Source organism: Triturus cristatus, chromosome 1_2, assembly GCF_964204655.1.
Source record: "Triturus cristatus chromosome 1_2, aTriCri1.1, whole genome shotgun sequence".
In the NCBI taxonomy this organism is placed as follows: Eukaryota; Metazoa; Chordata; class Amphibia; order Caudata; family Salamandridae; genus Triturus; species Triturus cristatus.
The window spans coordinates 320744553-320763621 of NC_140580.1; the positions used below are offsets into that span (position 1 = coordinate 320744553).

General features: G+C 46.7%; 1 protein-coding gene across 2 annotated transcripts in view; it reads right to left on the reverse strand.

Moving 5' to 3' along the window:
• Positions 1–19069, reverse strand: part of SEC31B (SEC31 homolog B, COPII component) — a 1155786-nt gene that overhangs the window by 917792 nt on the left and 218925 nt on the right. For both annotated transcript variants that reach the window (XM_085603885.1, XM_085603887.1), the window contains exon 6: positions 18871–19011. In XM_085603885.1, coding sequence (XP_085460011.1) covers positions 18871–19011 — 141 coding nt within the window. The remainder of the gene's footprint in view (positions 1–18870; positions 19012–19069) is intronic.

Consider the following 19069-nt stretch of genomic DNA (forward strand, 5'->3'; position numbering starts at 1 on the left):
TTTATATGATTGTTAGTGCAGTAAATGGCAAATCTTTTCCATTTGCCGCATAGCAAGCTCAAGTGGTAGGTCTTCTGGCCTCCTTTATAATATTCATGCAGTCTGGTGGCAGGTTGAGGTAACCGAACTCTAGGACTTCAGGAGCTAGATCGTCCGATTCAGTTGACCTGGATCTGGGTGTCTGATTTCTCCATGGTTCTGGGTTAATAAGGACGGGGAGAGATGTCGTTTTTGGTGTGGAACTAGCGACAGTTCCAGTAGTGTTCGGAACCACGGCTGGCGTGCCCATGTGGGAGCTACTAGTATCAGTTTGAGAGGCTGTTACCTGAGCTTGCGTACCACTAATGGAATGAGTGGGAGAGGCGGAAAAGCGTACGCAAATCTGCCTGACCAGTTCATCCATATCGCATTGCCCTTTGACTCCGGGTGGGGAAACCTGGTGGCGAAGGTTGGGCATTTTGCGTTTTCGTGTGTGGCGAACATATCTATGTCTGGTTGGCCCCATTGTTGGAAAAAGGGCAGTAGGACTTGGGTATGTAGTTCCCATTCGTGGATCTGTTGAGCTTGTCGACTTAACAGTTCTGCAAGTAGGTATATGTTCTGGGGAATGGCCCATCTCCAAATGTTCTGTGCGAGCTGAGACAGCTGGAGAGAATGTGTGCCTCCTTTTTTTTGTATGTAATACATGGCTGTCATGTTGTCTGTCCGGATGAGGACAGTTTTGTTCTGGAGATGTAGTTGGAATGATTTCAGTGCTAGGAACACTGCTAGCAGTTCCAAGTAATTGATATGGAGCACTTTCTGTTGAGTGGTCCATTTGCCCCGAGTGGTGTGTCCGAGGAGATGGGCTCCCCATCCTGTGAGTGATGCGTCCGTTGTCAGCACTATCTGTGGAAGAGGCTCTAGGAACGTCCGCCCTTTGGACAGGTTTGTTATGTTCCACCATTTCAGAGAGCGATGTGTGCGGCTGTCCACCAACACCAGATCTGTAAGTTGTCCGTGAGCCTGTTTCCACTGACGTGCTAGACATTCTTGCAAGGGACGCATTTGAAGTCTTGCATAAGGCACAATGAAGATGCATGACGCCATCATGCCTCTGAGTTGCATGAACACTCTTGCTGGAAGAGAGTGTTGGATTTGAAATTTTGTGATAAGAGCTTGTATATTGGCTATCCTGGCTGGGCTGGGATATGCTAGGACTGTGGAGGTGTTAATGGTGGCTCCTAGATACTGATGTATGTGAGAGGGTTGGAGATGAGATTTGGGATAGTTTATTGTGAATCCCAAGTTGTATAAGATTTGGATGGTTTGGTGAGTGTGTAGAACACATTTGTTGAATGACTTGGCTTTTAACAGCCAGTCGTCTAGATACGGGAAGACATGAATTTGTTGTCTTCTGAGATGTGCAGCTACTGGTGAATACTCTGGGTTCGGGTGTTACCCCAAATGGAGGGACTGTAAACTGGTAGTGTTGTCCGTCCACCACAAACCTTAGATACTTCCTGTGGGCTGGATGTATGGGAATGTGGAAGTAGGCGTCCTTGAGATCTAGTGTGGCAAGGAAATCGTCTGGTTGCAGTAGTGGGAGCACTTGCTGAAAAATGATCATATGGAAATGATCTGAGTTTATATACAGATTTAGGGGTCTGAGGTCGAGTATTGGTCTTAGAGTCCCGTCCTTCTTGGGGATTAGGAAGTAAGAGTGAATATACCCATGTACCCTGATGTTCTAAGGGAACTGGTTCTATTGCGTGTTTTTGAAGCAATGAGAGAACCTCTTGTTTGAGGAGCGTAAGATGGTCTGGTGACATGGAACGCTGTTTGGGTGGTATGTGTGGGGAGGGTAGTTGTGAGTTCCAGGCAATAACTATACTGGATAATTTGTCTTACCCACTTATCTGTTGTGATGGAGTTCCAGACAGGTAGGAACTGTTTTAGTCTTCCCCCGACTGGAGTGGAATGGTCTGGGGGGTGTGGAGGAAAGTCACTGTTTTGTGGCAGGGGAGGTGCGAGTGTTATTACCTCGACCTCGCCCTTTGTTGTTGTTTCCTCTGTATCCGCCTCTAAAATATCCTCTACTGGGGGATGTTTGTGTGGCGGTTTTGAATGTAGAGGAGGTGTCCGCTCCCATATTTTTGGAGGCTCCTCTGTAGAAGGAGCGCCGAAAGGAGCCACGTGGTTGTGGAGACTATAATGCTCCCATGGACTTAGCCGTCTCTGTGTCCTTCTTCATTTTTTCAAGGGTAGTGTCTACTGCTGGCCCAAAGAGCTGTTCCTGGTTTAATGGCTGACTAAGTATGGTAGTTTGTACCTCTGGCTTAAAGCCTGAAATTCGTAGCCAGGCATGTCGTCGAAGGAGCACACTTGTGTTAATTGCTCTAGAGGCGGTGTCTGCGGCGTCAAGCACACATTTAATTGCCGCATTTTAAATAAGTTTTCCCTCCTGGATAAGGTCATTTGCCTGGGTTTTATATTGCTCTGGCAGATGAAGTAATAGAGTCTCTAATTGGTCGTAGTGGACCCTGTCATAGCCTGCTAGTAGGGCTTGGGTGTTGGCAATACGTCAATGATTGGCGGCTTGTGCTGCTACTCTTTTGCCAGAGGCTTCTAACAGTTTGGATTCTTTGTCTGGGGGTGGTGTATCTCCTGTGGTTTGGGATTTGGCGCGTTTCCTAGGATTGGAAACGACCAAAGAATCCAAAGGGAGCTGCCCTTTGATGTAATTAGGATCTTCAGGGGCAGGCCTATATTTCTTTTCTATCCTTGGGTTAAGAACCCTGGCACGGACGGGGTCTTTAAATACTTCGGGGGCGTGTTTTATGACTCCTTTAATCATGGGTAGAATTTGTACAGACTTTTGTGATTGTTCAAAAGTGTCTAATAGGAAGTCTTCCTCTGGTGCGTCTGAGTGCATTGTGACGCCGTGGTAAAGTGCCGCTCTATTTAATAATTGGCCAAACCCCAGGTGATCGTCTGGAGGAGATGGTTTGGAGGGATATGGCTGAGGGTCAGGCATGTCTGGTAGAGGGAATGCCCAGTCATCCAGTGGTGAGGTATCTGGATCCGTGAACGGATCATTAGGGTCACCCTCACCCCCTATGTCATCATCATCATCCTGTGGAGGTGGTGTATGTGATGGAGAGGGTATGAGGAAGGGGGCATAGGCGATGTTGCAGAGTCCTTCCTGTTTATAGGAACTGGGACAGTCCAGTCCAGTTTCTATTTTTTACATGGCACTGCGGTGACATGTCCTGTCTTTGGATTAATATAAATCTTTTTCTGCCTTGGGTCGATGGGATCTGGATGAAAAAGTTCTTGTTCCTAAGGAACAGTCTTTGGTGCTGATTTTTTCAGTTCCGATCGAGGTTTTGGTTGATCGGTGGAGTGTTTGGCTTTAGGAGGTGTATGAGAGTCCTTAGCCGTTGGTTTCGGTACCGATGATGGTTTCGGTGCCGATTATGGTTTCGGAGCCGAAGTTGTATCTGTAGGCTTGGGAACCTTCGGTACCGGTTTATCTATTGGCCTTGGTGTTTTCGGGGCCGAAGGCGTTGGAGCCGATTTCGGTGCAGAGTGGTCTTTTGTCTTTGGTGCCGAAGGTGCTGGTTGGACAATGACATGCAGTTTGCTCGGTCCTGAGCTACCGGAAGGCTTATATTTTTTCGGAGCTGAGCCTGGCGGCAGGGCTTCTGAAGGATGTTTTCGGTCTCGACTGAGGCCAGCAGGCGAAGTCTTGACCAATGGAGGGGTTGGGGTAGGGGCAGTAGTACTCACATGTTGCCCAGGAGTGATGGGGTCGTCTGAGTCATCTGCTTCGGAGATGATTTGTAGATCTTCGGAATCTTCTTCTGGGACATCGGGCCTTCATCAAAGATGTCCTCTGGTTCCGGAGCTGTTCTCTGTGCCATGATGTGTCTTCGAGCCCTTCGATCTCAAATGGTCTTTTTGGATCGAAAGGATGCGCAGGCTGGACAGCCTGGACTCGTCGTGTTCAGGTGATAGGCACAGGTTGCAGACTTTGTGATGGTCACTGTGCGGAAATTTTGCTCCACACTGGGGGCATTTTTTGAAAGGCGTACTTTCCATGAGCCGTAGGTCTCACGGCGTGGATAGGCCCAGCGGCCCACGTCAACGTCCGGAATCGAGCCGATGAAATCGATGTCGAGAATGAAGGTGCTTCGATGTTTTGTGTGAAGTTTTGCGCTTTGAAAAGCTTGGAATTGATATTTCCAACCGGAGCGGAAAAGTTGCATCCGAACCCAATGGTGGAAAAAAACAATCTAACGATGGAGTTGATGCCCATGTGCACTGTCGTCCAAGGTAGGAGTCACCTATATCGTGACCACAAAGACTTCTTCCGAAGAAAACAACAACCTGCAAGCATCCGAGCCCAACACCAGATGGCAGTCTACTACCCTAAGTGTGTGATCTGCAGCTCATATGCCTCGAACATAGGTGTATAACCAGAAACTGGAATAAGATCTTTATGTGGCTTAGGCAAAACTATTATTAAAGATCCTGTAAAAAATACATCCACTGAAACTGTTTTAAATTAATTAAATAAAAGTAGCAAATATGATATTGCCTGGATACCAAACAAATCCCCCAGGTGTCTAGTTTGCAGAACTGTCTGGGTCTTCCCAGGTGGTAGCCTACCAAAGGCTAAAAAGTGCAGCCATTCACCATTGCAAGTGGCAGGGTATTGGGAGTTAGCCACACTCTCCTTGACCACATGCAAAAACAACACCCCAAAGAATCGTCTATTTTATTTAAAAATGTGTTCCTGACATACAGTGGGTTTTTTGCCCACCCCGGGGAAAACTAGAGGCAGACCTCCTTTCTGTCCCAGGGTGAGGGAGGGGGGTAGACTGCTTTGTCCCTTTTCGTGTAAGGGTGTGGCTAAGGCCAGAGTGCAATACCCACACTATTTTAGTTCACCTGAAAAGCAAACAAAATCCCTGTTGTCAGGTGGACTTTCAACCTCCCCAATTGGGAATAATCCCCTTTCTGCCCCAGGGGGACCGAAAGACACTATTGCCCCTTCTGGGGCAGGAGTATGGCTCGATACCGTATTGAATTCCCTGTGTTCAGGGACATTTCTGGCCACTGGTCAGATTGGGGGTGAATACTTCTTTCCACCCATCGAGGGGGAGGGGTGTCTATTGGGCTGCAGGGTGGGGAAGAGCAGGGACCCATGCTCAGGGGTGCCGTGCCCAACCCAAACAAATACTGCATAAATGCAGTCCCTGGTGTCTAGTGAGCTTTCTGCCACCCAGGGGAGGGAGGGATGGCAAAATTGGGATAATTGCCTCCACCAGCTTCACAGGGGTGGCAGAAAGAGTGTTGAGCCCTTTTTGGGAGTGGGGGCATGACCATGCCAATGGTGGAAAACCCACACCACTATATTTTATCTGACAAAACAATATCCCTTGTGTCTAGTGGGCTTTCTATCCACCGGGGTCGGGGTGGGGTAATTACTCCCATCCGCCCCCCCGGGGTGCACAAAGACTGATCTTGTAAGGGGCTTGCCCAAGGGGCCGCTCCACCAACATGCCTTGTGTCTAGTGGGTGGATACCTGTTAGACCTGGCATCCTTTGTGTGGTTTCCGCTGACTTTTTGCCTCTACCTCAAGTATTTTTGATGTTGTGCTGGATTTCATTTTTGCTGGCTTCGATGTTTTGGGCACTTTACCACTGCTGATCAGTGTCAAAGTGCAAGTGCTCCCAGTGTAAATGGAATTTACAATTGGTTCTCCCCGATTGGCATATTTGATTTACTGGTAATCTCCTAGCAAAGTGAACTGAGTGTGCCAGGGCCTGTAAATCAAGTGCTACTAGTGGGTCTGCAGCACTGATTGTGCCACTCACATGAGTAGCCCTGAAAAGGTATCTCAGACCTGCCATTGCAGTGTCTGTGTGCAGTTTGTTAACTGCCAAGTCGACCTAGCAAGTACACCCACTTCTGTCCCACAAGATAGAATGGGAAATACTTTGTAACATCTTACAAGCATAGCTTCCAATTGGAACAAGATAGAGGAAAAAAGTTTAGGCTCTGAGAACTCAGGATTTAATAACACATCTTTTAGTGAAGATGGTTTTTAAATTTTGTGTTTGAAAACGCCACTTTTAGAAAGTAGGCATTTTCCTGTTTAACCATTCTGTGCGCTTCTGCCAGTTTGTGTATTGACTGTCTGGTTTTGGAGTGACAGGGGCTGAGGATGTGCATTCACTGTAGACAGCCACTGTGGGGGATTGAGGTATGCCTGGCCCTTCCCGGATGACTCAGAGCTGAGCTGAATACACCATGGCTGAATTTAGAGTAGTGGGAGGAGTTTTCCTTGCCCCCGAATAGGGCCTGTCTCCCTTGCACTATGCTGTCTCGACCCCCTGTGGTCATACTGCACCAGTGAGGACAGAACTGGTTTGGACTGGGCTCAGAGACTCTTGCACAAAGAGAACAAAGACATTTTGGGGTATAAGTATTACACCTGAAACCCTAGACCTTTAGATTACTTCTGGACTCAAGAAGAAACTTTGCCCAGGAGAACAGCTGAAGAGTTGCGAGGAGGGGTACTGCCCCTTGGCTGTGGGCTGTGTGGGGATGGCCTGCAGTTACTGTTTCTGCCAAGGAAAGGACAAAGACTGGACCTTTGCTTTGAACCTGCTTGAAGAAAATCTGAAGGGTCTGTGTGTGCTGGCCTCCTGTTCTGAAGTCTCAGAGACACAAAGACGTCACCCCCAGCTCCTCTGAACTCTGCTGCTGAGAGTTCTGACCTGCCAGGAGAAGCCTATTCCAGTTCTGGGCCTCTGTAGATTGTTCCTGCTGTTTGGGAGCTGGAAGAAAGGAAGAACTGAAGAATTTGACACTTCTTGCGGCTGTTTTTCCCGACGCAGCACCACCGTGAGGTAAGAATCTCCAAACATCGCCGCACCGCTGCCGAAACCGGCGCAACGCCGGTGGCGGCTGCAAGAACCGAAGCAAGGAGGGATCGCGGCTGAAGAAACCGACGCAGTGCCGCTAGTCACCGACACATCGATCGCCAATGCAAACCAGATTTTTCTCCATCTGACCTGTGCGGCAAGTTTTCCGACGCATCACCCGCGGACCAGAATCACTTCCCCCTACAGACCGGATTCAATGCATCACTTCTCCTGCTTGCAGAAGAACTGCTGCAGTGCTTCCCCAAGGTCCCAGGAACTGACGCATCTCTTTGTTTCCGACGCTTCTCATCTCTGCGGCTGGTTGGCCTTGTGAATTTTGACACATGTATAGGCACTTTGTGAGAAATCACGCATCCGTAGTTTTCTATGGACCAAATTGTTTGAAACCTTTCTAAAGTCATATTCGTATTGCATATATGTTGGATTTTTGTCGTTTTGGTCTTGTGAGTTTAGATAAAGATTCTCCCTTTCTTATGATACCTCTCCTACCCCAGTCAGTGCTCAGGGGCTCTGCTATGCCCACAAGTCCTGATGCAATGAAAGTAAAAAGAGCACACCGGCTCATTTTACTTTACCTTTACTGTAATAACATCAGTGTGCCCTGAACGCTGATCATCATTGCAGTGAAGAAAAACAAAAGTCTCAGGCTGCTCGAGTAGCTTCTCCCAAGGAGCCAGCCTGAGGTTAAAAAACAATAAAGAAATACCTCTGGTGCAAAGCACCAGAGGGGCCTTTAAAAACCTCTCCGATGTAAATGGCCAACAAACGCACTGGGAAGATAGTCCGGGTGTCAGTCATTAGCCAACACCCGCACTTCAGAGGTTACAATTGACCTACACCCAATTGGCACATTTAATTCACTTGTAAGCCCCCAATAAAGTGGTACTACAAGTACACCGGGCCTCAAACTTTAAATGCCACTAGTGGGCCTGCAGCACCTATTGTGTAGCCATGTAACATATCTCTGGCCTGTCATTGTATCCTGTGTGTGGATTAAACTGCCAATTCAACTTGGCAAAATAAACCTTTTGCCGGACCCAAACCTTCCTTATTAATACATATAAGTCACCCCCAGGGTAGGCCCTAAACAGCCGATAGGGCAGGGTGCAGTGTAGTTAAAAAGTTGGACATGTACTTTCAAGTTTTACATGTCCTGGTAGTGATAAACTCCTAAATTCGTTTTTCACTCCAATGAAACCTACCTCTCCCATATGGTAACATTGGGTTAGAGTATTTCAGTTAATAAGTGAAAACTTTCAATTTGGAGGAGGTAGGAAAGTCACGTTTGGTGTTGTAAGAATAAAACCATCTTTAATGGCAAAGTTGGATTTTAAGTCACATTTAATTCACAATTTTGAAAATGCCACTTTTAGAAAGTTGGCTTTCTCTTGTCCCAACCATTTGGTGCCTGCAGCCTGTATGCTGGGTCATCTGACTAGGTGTATCTGGCAGTTGCTCTTTGTGTATTGTTCCCAGACAGTGAGACAAAGGGGTAATACATGTGGGTAGGATGGGCCATCTCTGGCTTGATGAGGGGGATACGCTGTCACCTACCACACTTACACATCACAGGGACACTGCATGAGGACACTCACAAAGGGTTTGACACTAATCTGGTGTGCCTACAGAAAAACTGGCGCAAGATCAGGGGCCAGGGCAGGGAGGCAGGAAAATCCAAACACCTCTGGGGTAGAAACCTCCAAAACCTTCTACTCCAAAGCAGGCACTAGGTATGTTCAGTACACCTCTGCACCTGTGGAAGTCTCTGAAAGACTGTTGTGCTGCTCTACAAGAAGAACTGCTACTCCGTTGCCCTGTTGCCTGCGTGGGAAGGACCGGAGCTTCATCTTGATCCCAGGACCACCAGAGAACTCCAATGGCTAGTTGGCCAGCCTCCTGATCAGAGCTTCAGGGACAGAAAAAGCTCCAACCACCTTGAGCCCAGCTCCTAAACTCTGCTTTCTGTGAGTCTTGCCTCCAAGTAGTGTCACCCCAGTCTTGGACCATGGAAGTCGGCCTGAAGGTGCTCTGCCAGTCCAGCTGTATTCTCTTAAGCAAAACTGACGCATTGTGACACATTGCCTGGTAGCCCTGCATCGGACCCACCGCAGTGAGAAACATCCCAGACGCAGGACCCTGCAGCTCCTTGGAACCGCCAATGCATGATACATCTTCGCATCGCAGCCCCTTAGAACCAATGCTGTGCAACACATCCTCGATGCAGGACTCCTCAGCCGCCACTGCATAACGCATCCTAGACACTGGACCTTACAACGCTCTGCAACTCAGATTTAAGGTATTTTATTCAGCAGGCCTAATCTGGTCCCATTATCTAGCCCACGCTTCATTGTGGCTGTCCTGAACTTGTGACTTTGTCCCGGTATAGTGTGACTAGATAACCACAGTTGGTCCTTGTGCTTCTAAGCACTGTTTTCACCTAAATCTTTAAAAGAAAATGCATTTCTCTAGGTCTACTTATAGGATTTTCATCGTTTTGATCTCAAATAATTTATTACATTTTACACTGCTTTTCTAAATTGGTGTGGGATTTTTTTTTGTATTGTGTTTTCACTTTATTACTGTTTGAAGTGCTGCATAAATCCATTAAACATTGCCTCTAGGTTAAGCCTGACTACTTTTCTGGCAAGCTACCAGAGGGTTAAGCACAGGTTTATTTGGGGTTTACTTGTTTTTCAACTTGACAAGAATTGTGGTTGCTGCTTGAGTGAGCTAACCAGAGGAATCAACTTAAATTTTTCTGGGAAAAAATCTGGTTTGGGATAGAAGTAAGTAATAAGATCTCCAAATAGACTATATGCTAATAAGGTATGATATAAATATAATAAGCCAAATGAAAAAATATCTTTTTGTGAAATAGTGAAGATATTTGAGGTTAAACTTAAAAAACTACAAATTACTACATTGTATGACACCATCAGTAGTAGTTAACCAATTACTACTTTCAGTGCGTAGAGTGGTAAGAAAACGGAGTTACAAATAGAAATTTTCTTGAAAGTCCATTAAATCAGGAGCATGTTACTCTAAATAGACAAAGTCAGCTAGAGAATTAAAGGATTTAGAAAGTTAATCTTTTCATATTCTCATTGTTGGATGGTTGAATAAGGAATAGTTGTTTCCTGGAGCTTTCAGTCAAGGCCTCAAGATACAGAATTATTTCCACGTTGTGACCCTGACAGTGCATTCATCATTCAGGCAAGGTTCAGGAAAATGAGACAAAGGGGAAGCTGTGGTGCAGTGGCGACTGTAAACATTATATCACAACCGAATGTACTTCAATTTAGGAAACAGATCAAAACTTTTCTACTTCATATACACTAAGTTTTTGCTTTTATTCCTTTTTGGATGGGTATTCGGGGAAGCACGTTTATCAATGGCACAAAAATGTGTGGCTGCCAGTCTAGTTTTGTGGAACAACCCACTTGACTAAATCACACCTGTGTTTTGTTCCCTCGGATATTTGTCCACAGAAGGTAGATGGCTCTTCACTCATGCCTGTCTAATTTACAAATTCCTATTAGCTGAACTTTTTTGGGTGAGACAACTAAGACCGCAGTGTGACCCAATCATCATCTTGGACACACTTCATTTGCGGGCCCAGAATTTAAGAAAAATGCACCCTAGACCAATTGTTTGTTCATTATTAGCCCTCTAAGATTGGAATTCCATGCTTTCTAGCCATGAGATCCTGTCCTTTAAAAGAAAGCTGAATCTGCAAATCCTGAATCACAACGTTATCTCTTCCAACACCAACCCTTAGTTTCTTTCAGTAGAATGGTTCTACTTGTACTAGGCCACCTTGTTTTATTTGGTCATGAGGTTTGATCCCTTACGGTTATAACTGTTGGATTATTATTCTTAGTAGTATTATTATTATTGATATTATTGTGAGTTTGTTGGACAAAGTAGACGGACAAAGTAGAGGATCGTCCATTGCTTGATTATTTAAGGTTTATGACTCGAGATATTACTGCTTTGTTATTTTGTTTCTACTGTTTTGATGGACTGACCCCACTTGACTTTCCAACTGCTGGTTCAAATTTAACAGTTTACGTTACTTACACTGCTATTGCTTTGCTTTATTCCAATTTTCTAGATACTAAATTTATTATTTTAATCTATTTCCTCACTTTACTGCTGGATGGGCACATTAGACAGCACCTGAACTAGTTCAGTGTTGGCTCGTTTTTCTAGCGATTATACATTACATGGCTTGCGTCAGGATTGCTCAACCCTCCTCAGGGATCATGGCCAGCACCTGTGCCACCGAGCCTCACAGAGCATGGGAATATCTGCCCAAAAGGCAAGCGGTCTTGACAGACCACCAGGCTGATAGAAGGAACACAAGATCCTCTCAAAGGTTTCCAACCGGCATTAGTGTTCATTCTGGCTGTTGAAGCTTGCACCACCAAACATTCGGGGTGGGGTACCGGTGTGGAAGTAGGATACCCTGGCGCAGGAAGGTGCTTACGTGCAACCTGACAGTTGACTGGGACCCCAAAACAGGGCTTGGAGCAAGCCCCTAGGAGGACATCCGTGAGGGCTTCGTTAAAAGGAAGAAGGAGCTCTGCACCAGAGTGCCTTGGCAGAAGTAAATTTATAAAGACATTAGTCCTAACCTCCACTGATAGGAGCTGCAGACCAAGGATCTCAGCAGCCCTCCTTATCACCATTGCGAAGGACACAAACTCTTCAGTGGCTGGCCCAGGTGAGGAGACTAACCCAGAGTCTGGCAACCTGTCCAGCTTGCTGGCATCACCCAACTCCTCATACCATTTCTCCTCTGGGAAGGCTTGAGCAATGTAGTCAGTGGGGTTCAAAGGCCCCGTACCCAGCGTCCTTCCCAGACCCTCCGGTATGACAGAGGTACTGTGTCCGAGCCCAAAGTCATTCTAGCTCAAAGCTGCTCCTGTCTCGATGTTGAGCATGGTCAATGCAGAGACATCTCAGAGTCGAAAAGGACGTTAGGTGCACCCTTGTTGCATGGCATCGAAGAGGACAGCTACAGTGTTGAGGGACCAAGACCCAGTTAGGTAAGCGGGCCAAAACGGAGATCAGGACCAGAGTTTGCCCAGATCTGAGGGTGGATCCAGAGGGTCAGGTGAGGGCACGCCAATGGTTATCTGAATGCGACACCTCACAGCTGCTTGGAGCCTGAAGACCCTCCAGAGGGAGTCAACTCTCCGAAGATACAGGCCATGGCCTAAGAAATCCTGAAGCTGGGCAGCAGTGTCTCTGTGTAACTCCAGGCGGCATGGAGCTGTCGTGTGAGGTGTGGGGGAGTAGGGCTTAGAGGTATGAGGAAGGCCCAGTGCTCCTTCCGGGGAGTTGGAGGAAGAGACAAAGTCAAACGATGCTTCAACAACGTCTTTTTTATTTTGAACTTAACTGCAGACGACTTTGACTTGGAGGACGATCGTTTGAGGAAACGGCGCTAGTAGTGGATTCAAGATACTCAACAGGACTAAGATCGTCCCCCAGAGCGGGAATGACGTGGGGTTTTGCATTGCTGCGCCAAGAGAAGTTTAAGCCACCTCACCCGAATTGCCTTTGTGTGCATCGAAAGTCAGTCTGAACAGAACGGAGTCTAGGCTCAAAACCAAGCACCAAAGGCAAACTAAGTTGGGTTCAATTACAGACATCTGGTGAGACATTTATGGGTTTAAGACCCATAGGTTTCTAAGGGGACATCCTAGAAGACTGGAAACAATTTTGGAAAAAATTGTTCACACAAAATATAGAAAAAGTTGGTAAAAAAGAAACAGAATTAGCTCACCGGATCCACAACTGTTGGGTCGCAGAGAAAGGACCTGATGTCAGCACGCTGGGGTGGTGCGTGTAAAGGCACTGTGCATGTCACATCCAGTACGGAAAATAGTGGTGCAGAGCCTACAGAACCACCTACTGTGCGCAAAGGTACTGCTCAAGATTTTTCAGATCGAGTCTGATGTCTGGGGAATATTCTAAGATAAGGAATCTGCAGTTAGGAGGCTCTTCCACAAAAGGTATACATGAGAGCTACCTACAGAGGCATGGTGTTAGAACTAATGATGCGGTTGTTGTGTGAAGGAAAGAAAGTGATGAGAAATTATTTCAAAATCCCTAATGGCCTATAAGGGGCAAAGAGGCAAGGAATTTGAGGGGACCTATTTTCACAACCCACCGTTGAGGAGGAAATACTGCAGGTAGAAAGAGTGTTCCTAGAAGACTATCCAGGAGAGGTGGAAAACTAGCTTTCCTAAGAAAATTCCCACAATGATAAAAAGTATGACACCAATTTTCAAAGGTTCCAGCGATAGTGAGAGAAGAGATAAGCTGTTGTAGGAGCATATTACCTAACAACTGGTGAAAATGATCTGACAGCTTTGCTGTATGAAAAAGGTAACTGTGTGAGCAACAGAGAGCAAGTTCCTAGAATGCTTTACTGAAGAGGAAGTAAGTAATTACAGTGAAATTCAACGGCACCACTCTGGAAGGTAATGCGTTAGATGTAGCGTCACCCTGAAAAAAAGAGTTTACTGAAATCCAGTAATGTGTAGGGCAGAGTGTAATCAATGGATAATGAAACGCGGACAGACAACATCAGAATCCTTTATTTGCAAGAGGGAGTGGGATAACCTGTGTGGTGGCTTTTTAGTGATGAAAAATCTTCTAAAACCTGAGGGAAACAAAAAATGAAAACTAACAGAATTCCTGCCATGAGAGGTGGAAAAGTCAGTACTTGTCAATTTGGGGAGAGAATGTAGCCTTACGGTTAGAGCGGTTGACCTCAAAGCTAGGGAACCGGGTTTGAGTCTCTGCAACGATGCTCCACATCCTGTGATTCTGGGCAAATCACTTAATCTCCCTGTGCGTAACAAAAATGAATGTGTCCATCTATAACGAAACTGGTGCTCATGTAAAGACACTCCTCACCAACCAGGCATACCCTTGTGCTTTCTGGCAGTGCGAGAAGCAGAAACATAAAATAGTATTTAAAATACCATTTTATGTTTCTGCTTCTCGCACTGCCAGAAAGCAGTGGGGCGACGCTCCTCCGCCCTAATGGAGGAGCAGCCCCTGCTCAGCTCTGCCTTCCCATACCTAGGCTCTCTATTGTATGTGGCTGTCTAGGAGGGATACACAAAACCCAACTGTCTGCTACTCTCAGTCATGAGACCCACAGACAGGCTCCAGGCAATAAATGGGTAAGACAAGAAAATTCTAAGTGGCATTTTCAAAACTGCAATTTGAAATCAGACCTCACCATAACTTAGGATTTCTCATTACAATTCCAAAGACACAAGACATTCTCTGGTATGTGCTCCCATTTGGAAATTACAGCATATTACATGTAATAAGGTAACTCCAATGTTAGGGCATGGGAGAGGTAGGACTTGCAGCAGTGAAAACCAAATGTAAAAGTTTTTCACCACCAGGGCATGCAAAACTTAAAATTACATTCCCCACTTTGCACCCTGCCCTGAGGGCTGTTAAGGGCTTACCCTAGGGGTGACTTATGTATTAAAAAGGAAGGTTTGGGCCGATAAGCAGTTTAAACTGCACATACAAGCTGCAATGGCAGATCTGAGACATATTTAAAGTGCTACTTGAGTGGGTGGCACAATCAGTGCTGCAGGCCCACTAATAGCATTTACTTTACAGGCCCTGGGCAAGGGTAGGACAGATTTACTAGGGACTTGCAAGTAAATTAAATATGCTAGATGGGTATAAGTATATTCTACCATATTTTAAGGAGAAAGCATAAGCACTTTAGCACTGGTTAGCTGTAGTTAAATGCACAGTCCTAAGGCCAGCAATAACGAATTCAGCAAAAAGTGGAGGGTAAAGGCCAAAGAATTGGGGGTGACCCTGCAGAAAGGACCAGGTGCACCATAATCTCCCCCCCCAGCCTAAAGCCAGGGGAAACTAATCAATACATTGATGGATTTCCCTGCTTAAGTGGTAGAACATGGACAATGGCCCTCTAGTGCAGAGGCACTTGTCACTTCTACACCGTTCCGAATTTAGTTGGATCCCCTGGCTGCATTCTCCTGAGCCACTGGACTGACCCATGTGGAACCCTTCTTCGCACCTGTGTACCTCATCTGTGCAGCACCTAACTTTAAATTGCTCACAGATGCATCCCAGTACGCAGACAGTATAACCATGGTCAACAAAGTGATGTGTCCGATTCCACCCCTTGGATCAGACTTCTAACCCCACCCCGAGAAAAACACTGCCCATAAGGACAGCAACCAGCAGAGACCACTGTCGTCAGTGTCAGGAACCAGGCCCGGTCCATCCACTGACAGGTGAAAGCTCTAAGCAGGGACATTTAGTAGGCCACCCTTCCAGCCACTGGGCTGGCAAGGAGTTCTCTATGGGCTCTTGAGGGTCCTCTAAACTCTAAGGTTTCTCAGAGTGGGGGAATGGGGCAACAGCCCTGGGCCTTAGGCATGGTCCTTCCACTACACCTCCCATCAGGTCAGAGGTGGGAGCCTGAGACTGGCCACTCACCCAGGGTCTGTACTCTGAGGCTGTACAGGGCGAGTCCTCCCTTACCAGCCCTTCCGTCTGAGCTCCAGTACTTTTTGCTTGGGAGTGGTACCCCCAGAAAACTGAACTGTCACCACTCCCAGGTCCCCTGACTTGGGGTGGGGGGCTAATTCCCTGGAATACAGGTTCTGGGCATCTAGGGATTAACTATTGACCCTCCTCTGGGTCTCCTCCCCTCCCCACCCCACTCCAGGGAACCAGGCCACAGGGCAGAAAAAAATCCCACCCATGGGCCTGAGTTACTCTACACACCTGACCGGTGTTCCGCTTTGGGGAAACTAGCCTTCCACTACCATAGTCTGGCTAACCCCAATGTCCCTCAGAGCAGTGAAAGGGATCCCATTCACTTTCACCTGGCGGAAGTGATGACCCCCATCCTCAGGGATCACAAGCTCACCCTCGGAGTATATCCCCATCTAAATGAGATCATTGCTTGGTCTATGATCTGCCTCTAGGATCTACTTACCCCTAAGCCCACATTGGCCACCCCTGTAGAGGTCCCACCGGTGGTTTCTTTGGACAGAAGGCACTCACAGAAGCCAGACTGGAAATGGGGCGCCCCTGGCCACCTCTCATAAGAACCACACCCGTTTCTCAGAAGGGTCTTGGGAACCCTTTCTCCCAGCCTTACTCTGGGACTTGTCTGGGTCATCTTTAACCTCCCCGTCACTCTGCTAGAGGTAACCTGAATCACCCGTCTTGGGGTCACTGTGGACATCTGGTCGTGCCAAACATGGACAAAGTCAAAGGTTGAGGTTCGCAATGGAGCGAGGGCCAGCGACAGGGACTTAGTTAGGCCCACTGAACAGGAGTACATTAAGTCCTGGTTTGCGGAACGTTGCGAGGATCCACGTTGAAGATGCATCACACAGCCGAAGCAATGCATCTGTTCTGAGATTCATCGAGGCTGCTGTGCGAAGTCCTGTGTCGTCGTTAAGGATCTCACTACCAGGGGTTGCGATGCGAAGAGCCGAGTAAAGGATGCATTGCCCAGTCGGGACAATAGGTGAGTTCCGAGGAGCTGCAAGGCTGAAATGCGGATTCTGGCATAGTCGCTGAGGCTGCCGTTGACGAGGGTTGCACACGCCTGCGCCAAGGGTGCCTTGCACAGCGACAATTTTTTGCGATGACGGACTGCAATTCAGGTCTTTGCAGCGGTTCCGATCCACACAGCAGCAAAGATGCATCAATTCTGCTCTGGGTTGCGCAGCAGAGGAGATGTGTTGGTTCTGCTGGATCCACAGAGGCTGGCAGAGCACCTTAAGCTCACTTTCAAGGGTCCAGGACTGGGGTGGCACCACTTGACAGGGTAGAGTCACAAATGGCAGAGTCCAGGTCCTAGGTCAAGTTTGTTAGATTCTTCTGTCCCCGAGTCTCAAGTCAGGAGGCCAGCCAACTAGCCCTTGGAGTCACTGTGGGTGCAGGTGATTCAGGTCCAGCCCTTCTCCCCCAGGCAAAAGCGCAGCAGGTCATCACAGCAAGGCAGTAGTCCAGCAGGGTAGCACATGTGCAGAGTGGCACTCCGTCAGCAGCACAGCATTTCTTCATCCTCCACAGGCTCAGGAGTGTATTGAAGGGTTTGTGTCTGCGGTCCAGTATTTATACCTAATTGTCCATTTGAAGTTGGGGAGAAGTTTCTAGAGGTTTCCCTTTGAAGTCCACAGGCACCTTGCCTTCCTGGTCATGGCTCCAGACTAACCACAGGCGTATGCAGACCTTTGTGTGGAGGCAGAACACAGCTATTCAAGTGTAAGTAGGAGTGTGCTCAGCTCCGCCCTCCCATCCTGCCAGTGATGGCCCATCCAGGTACACCTAAGCTCTCTATTTTGTGTGGCTGTCTAGGAGGAATACAGAAAGCCCAACTGTCAGTTACACCCAGTCATGAGACCCAGAGACAGGCGATAGGCACTTATTGTCTAAGGCAGAAAAAGGCCAACTTTCTAAAAGTGGCACTTTCAAAATTGTAATTTAAAACCAAACTTCACCATAGGTTAGGATTGTTTACTACAATTCCAAAGACACCAAACATGAACTTGTTACCTGCTCCCATTTACAAATTATAGCTTATTAAATGTAATAAGGTAACTCCAATGCTATTCTATGGGAGAGATAGGTCTTCCAGTAGTTAAAAACGTTATCAGAATTTTTTACTACCAGATCATGTTAAACTTAAAATTATATTTCCCACTTTTTAAATGCATTGCACCCTGCCATGAGTGCTGTTTAGGGCCTACACTAGGGGTGACATGTATTAAAAAGGAAGGCGTGGGACTGACAAAATGTTTATTTTGCGAGGACGAAATGGCAGTTTAAACATGTCTCAGGTCAGTCATTGCAGCCTGTATATGCAGTTTAAAGTACTACTTGAGTGGGAGGCACAATCAGTGCTGCACGTCCACTAGTAGCATTTAATTTACAGGCCCTTGGCACAGGTAATACCACTTTACAAGGAACTTACAAGTAAATTAAATATGCCAATGGGTATAACCCAACTGTACTGTGTTTAAGGAGACAGCAAAAGCACTTTAGCACTGGGTAGCAATGGTAAAGTGCACAGAGTCCTAAGACCCGCAAAAACAAATTCAGCAAAAGTGGAGGGTAAAGGAAAAAAATAGGGGGGTGACCCTGCAGACAGGGCCAGGCCCAACAATGGCAAACTGTAATACATCATCCATTCTTTCTTTGGTAAAATTAGCTATTAAAACCATTTTCCCGAACGCTAGAGAGCACCAACTGTTCATTCGGCTGGAGATGGGAGTCGGAAAAAAAAACACTTTCTCTTATCACTCCAACTAACTCATATGCTGTAGTATTACTAAATCCCGGACGATTTTACCCTTGATACCAGGTTCAAGGAGAAGCATATCTCAGGGGGTCCAGCAGTCTACTGGACCGCGACCTTCCAGTCAACTTAGAGATCTCAGTTATACTATCTCCTCACTATGAAAAGCACCCCACATTAGCCTTGATTCCTTTTTACCTAACCCTCAGAATTATATTGTTGTCAATTCATTTTTACAACTCCACTGGAGGCTTCACATAGCTGCCGTATACTAAATGGGAGCAACAGTCTCATGGAGTAGTCTAGCAGGCAAGTACACAGTGAGCCCGTTGTCATTAAAAAAAAACTTCTGAGTTATTGCCAAGTTGTACAAATGTAAAACTGTACTTTCTCTACGCAGTACTGTTTATTTATCAAATTAATATTAATTAGTCAGATAATCTGCTACTACCCTTTTAACTTTGACAATAAAATGCATTTACTTAATTGCTATGTGAGGGATTAACCATGTTAAAAATAAACAAATGATGACAGTATTGAAGATAGTTTTCTCATAAACCCGGGGGGGGGGGGGGGGGGGGGCAGCCTCTTACCCGGTTACTGTGGTCGCTGACTTTGATGATGGGCTCATTCTTCCTGAGATCCCACACCACCGCTTTCCCACTAGGGTGAGCAGAAGACAATATATGCGGCACTTGTCGATTCCAGGCAACAACACAAATGTCTTCAGAAGGCTGAAAAATAAGAACATGATAACTAATAAAATAATAGCTCAAGTATGATATATTTACG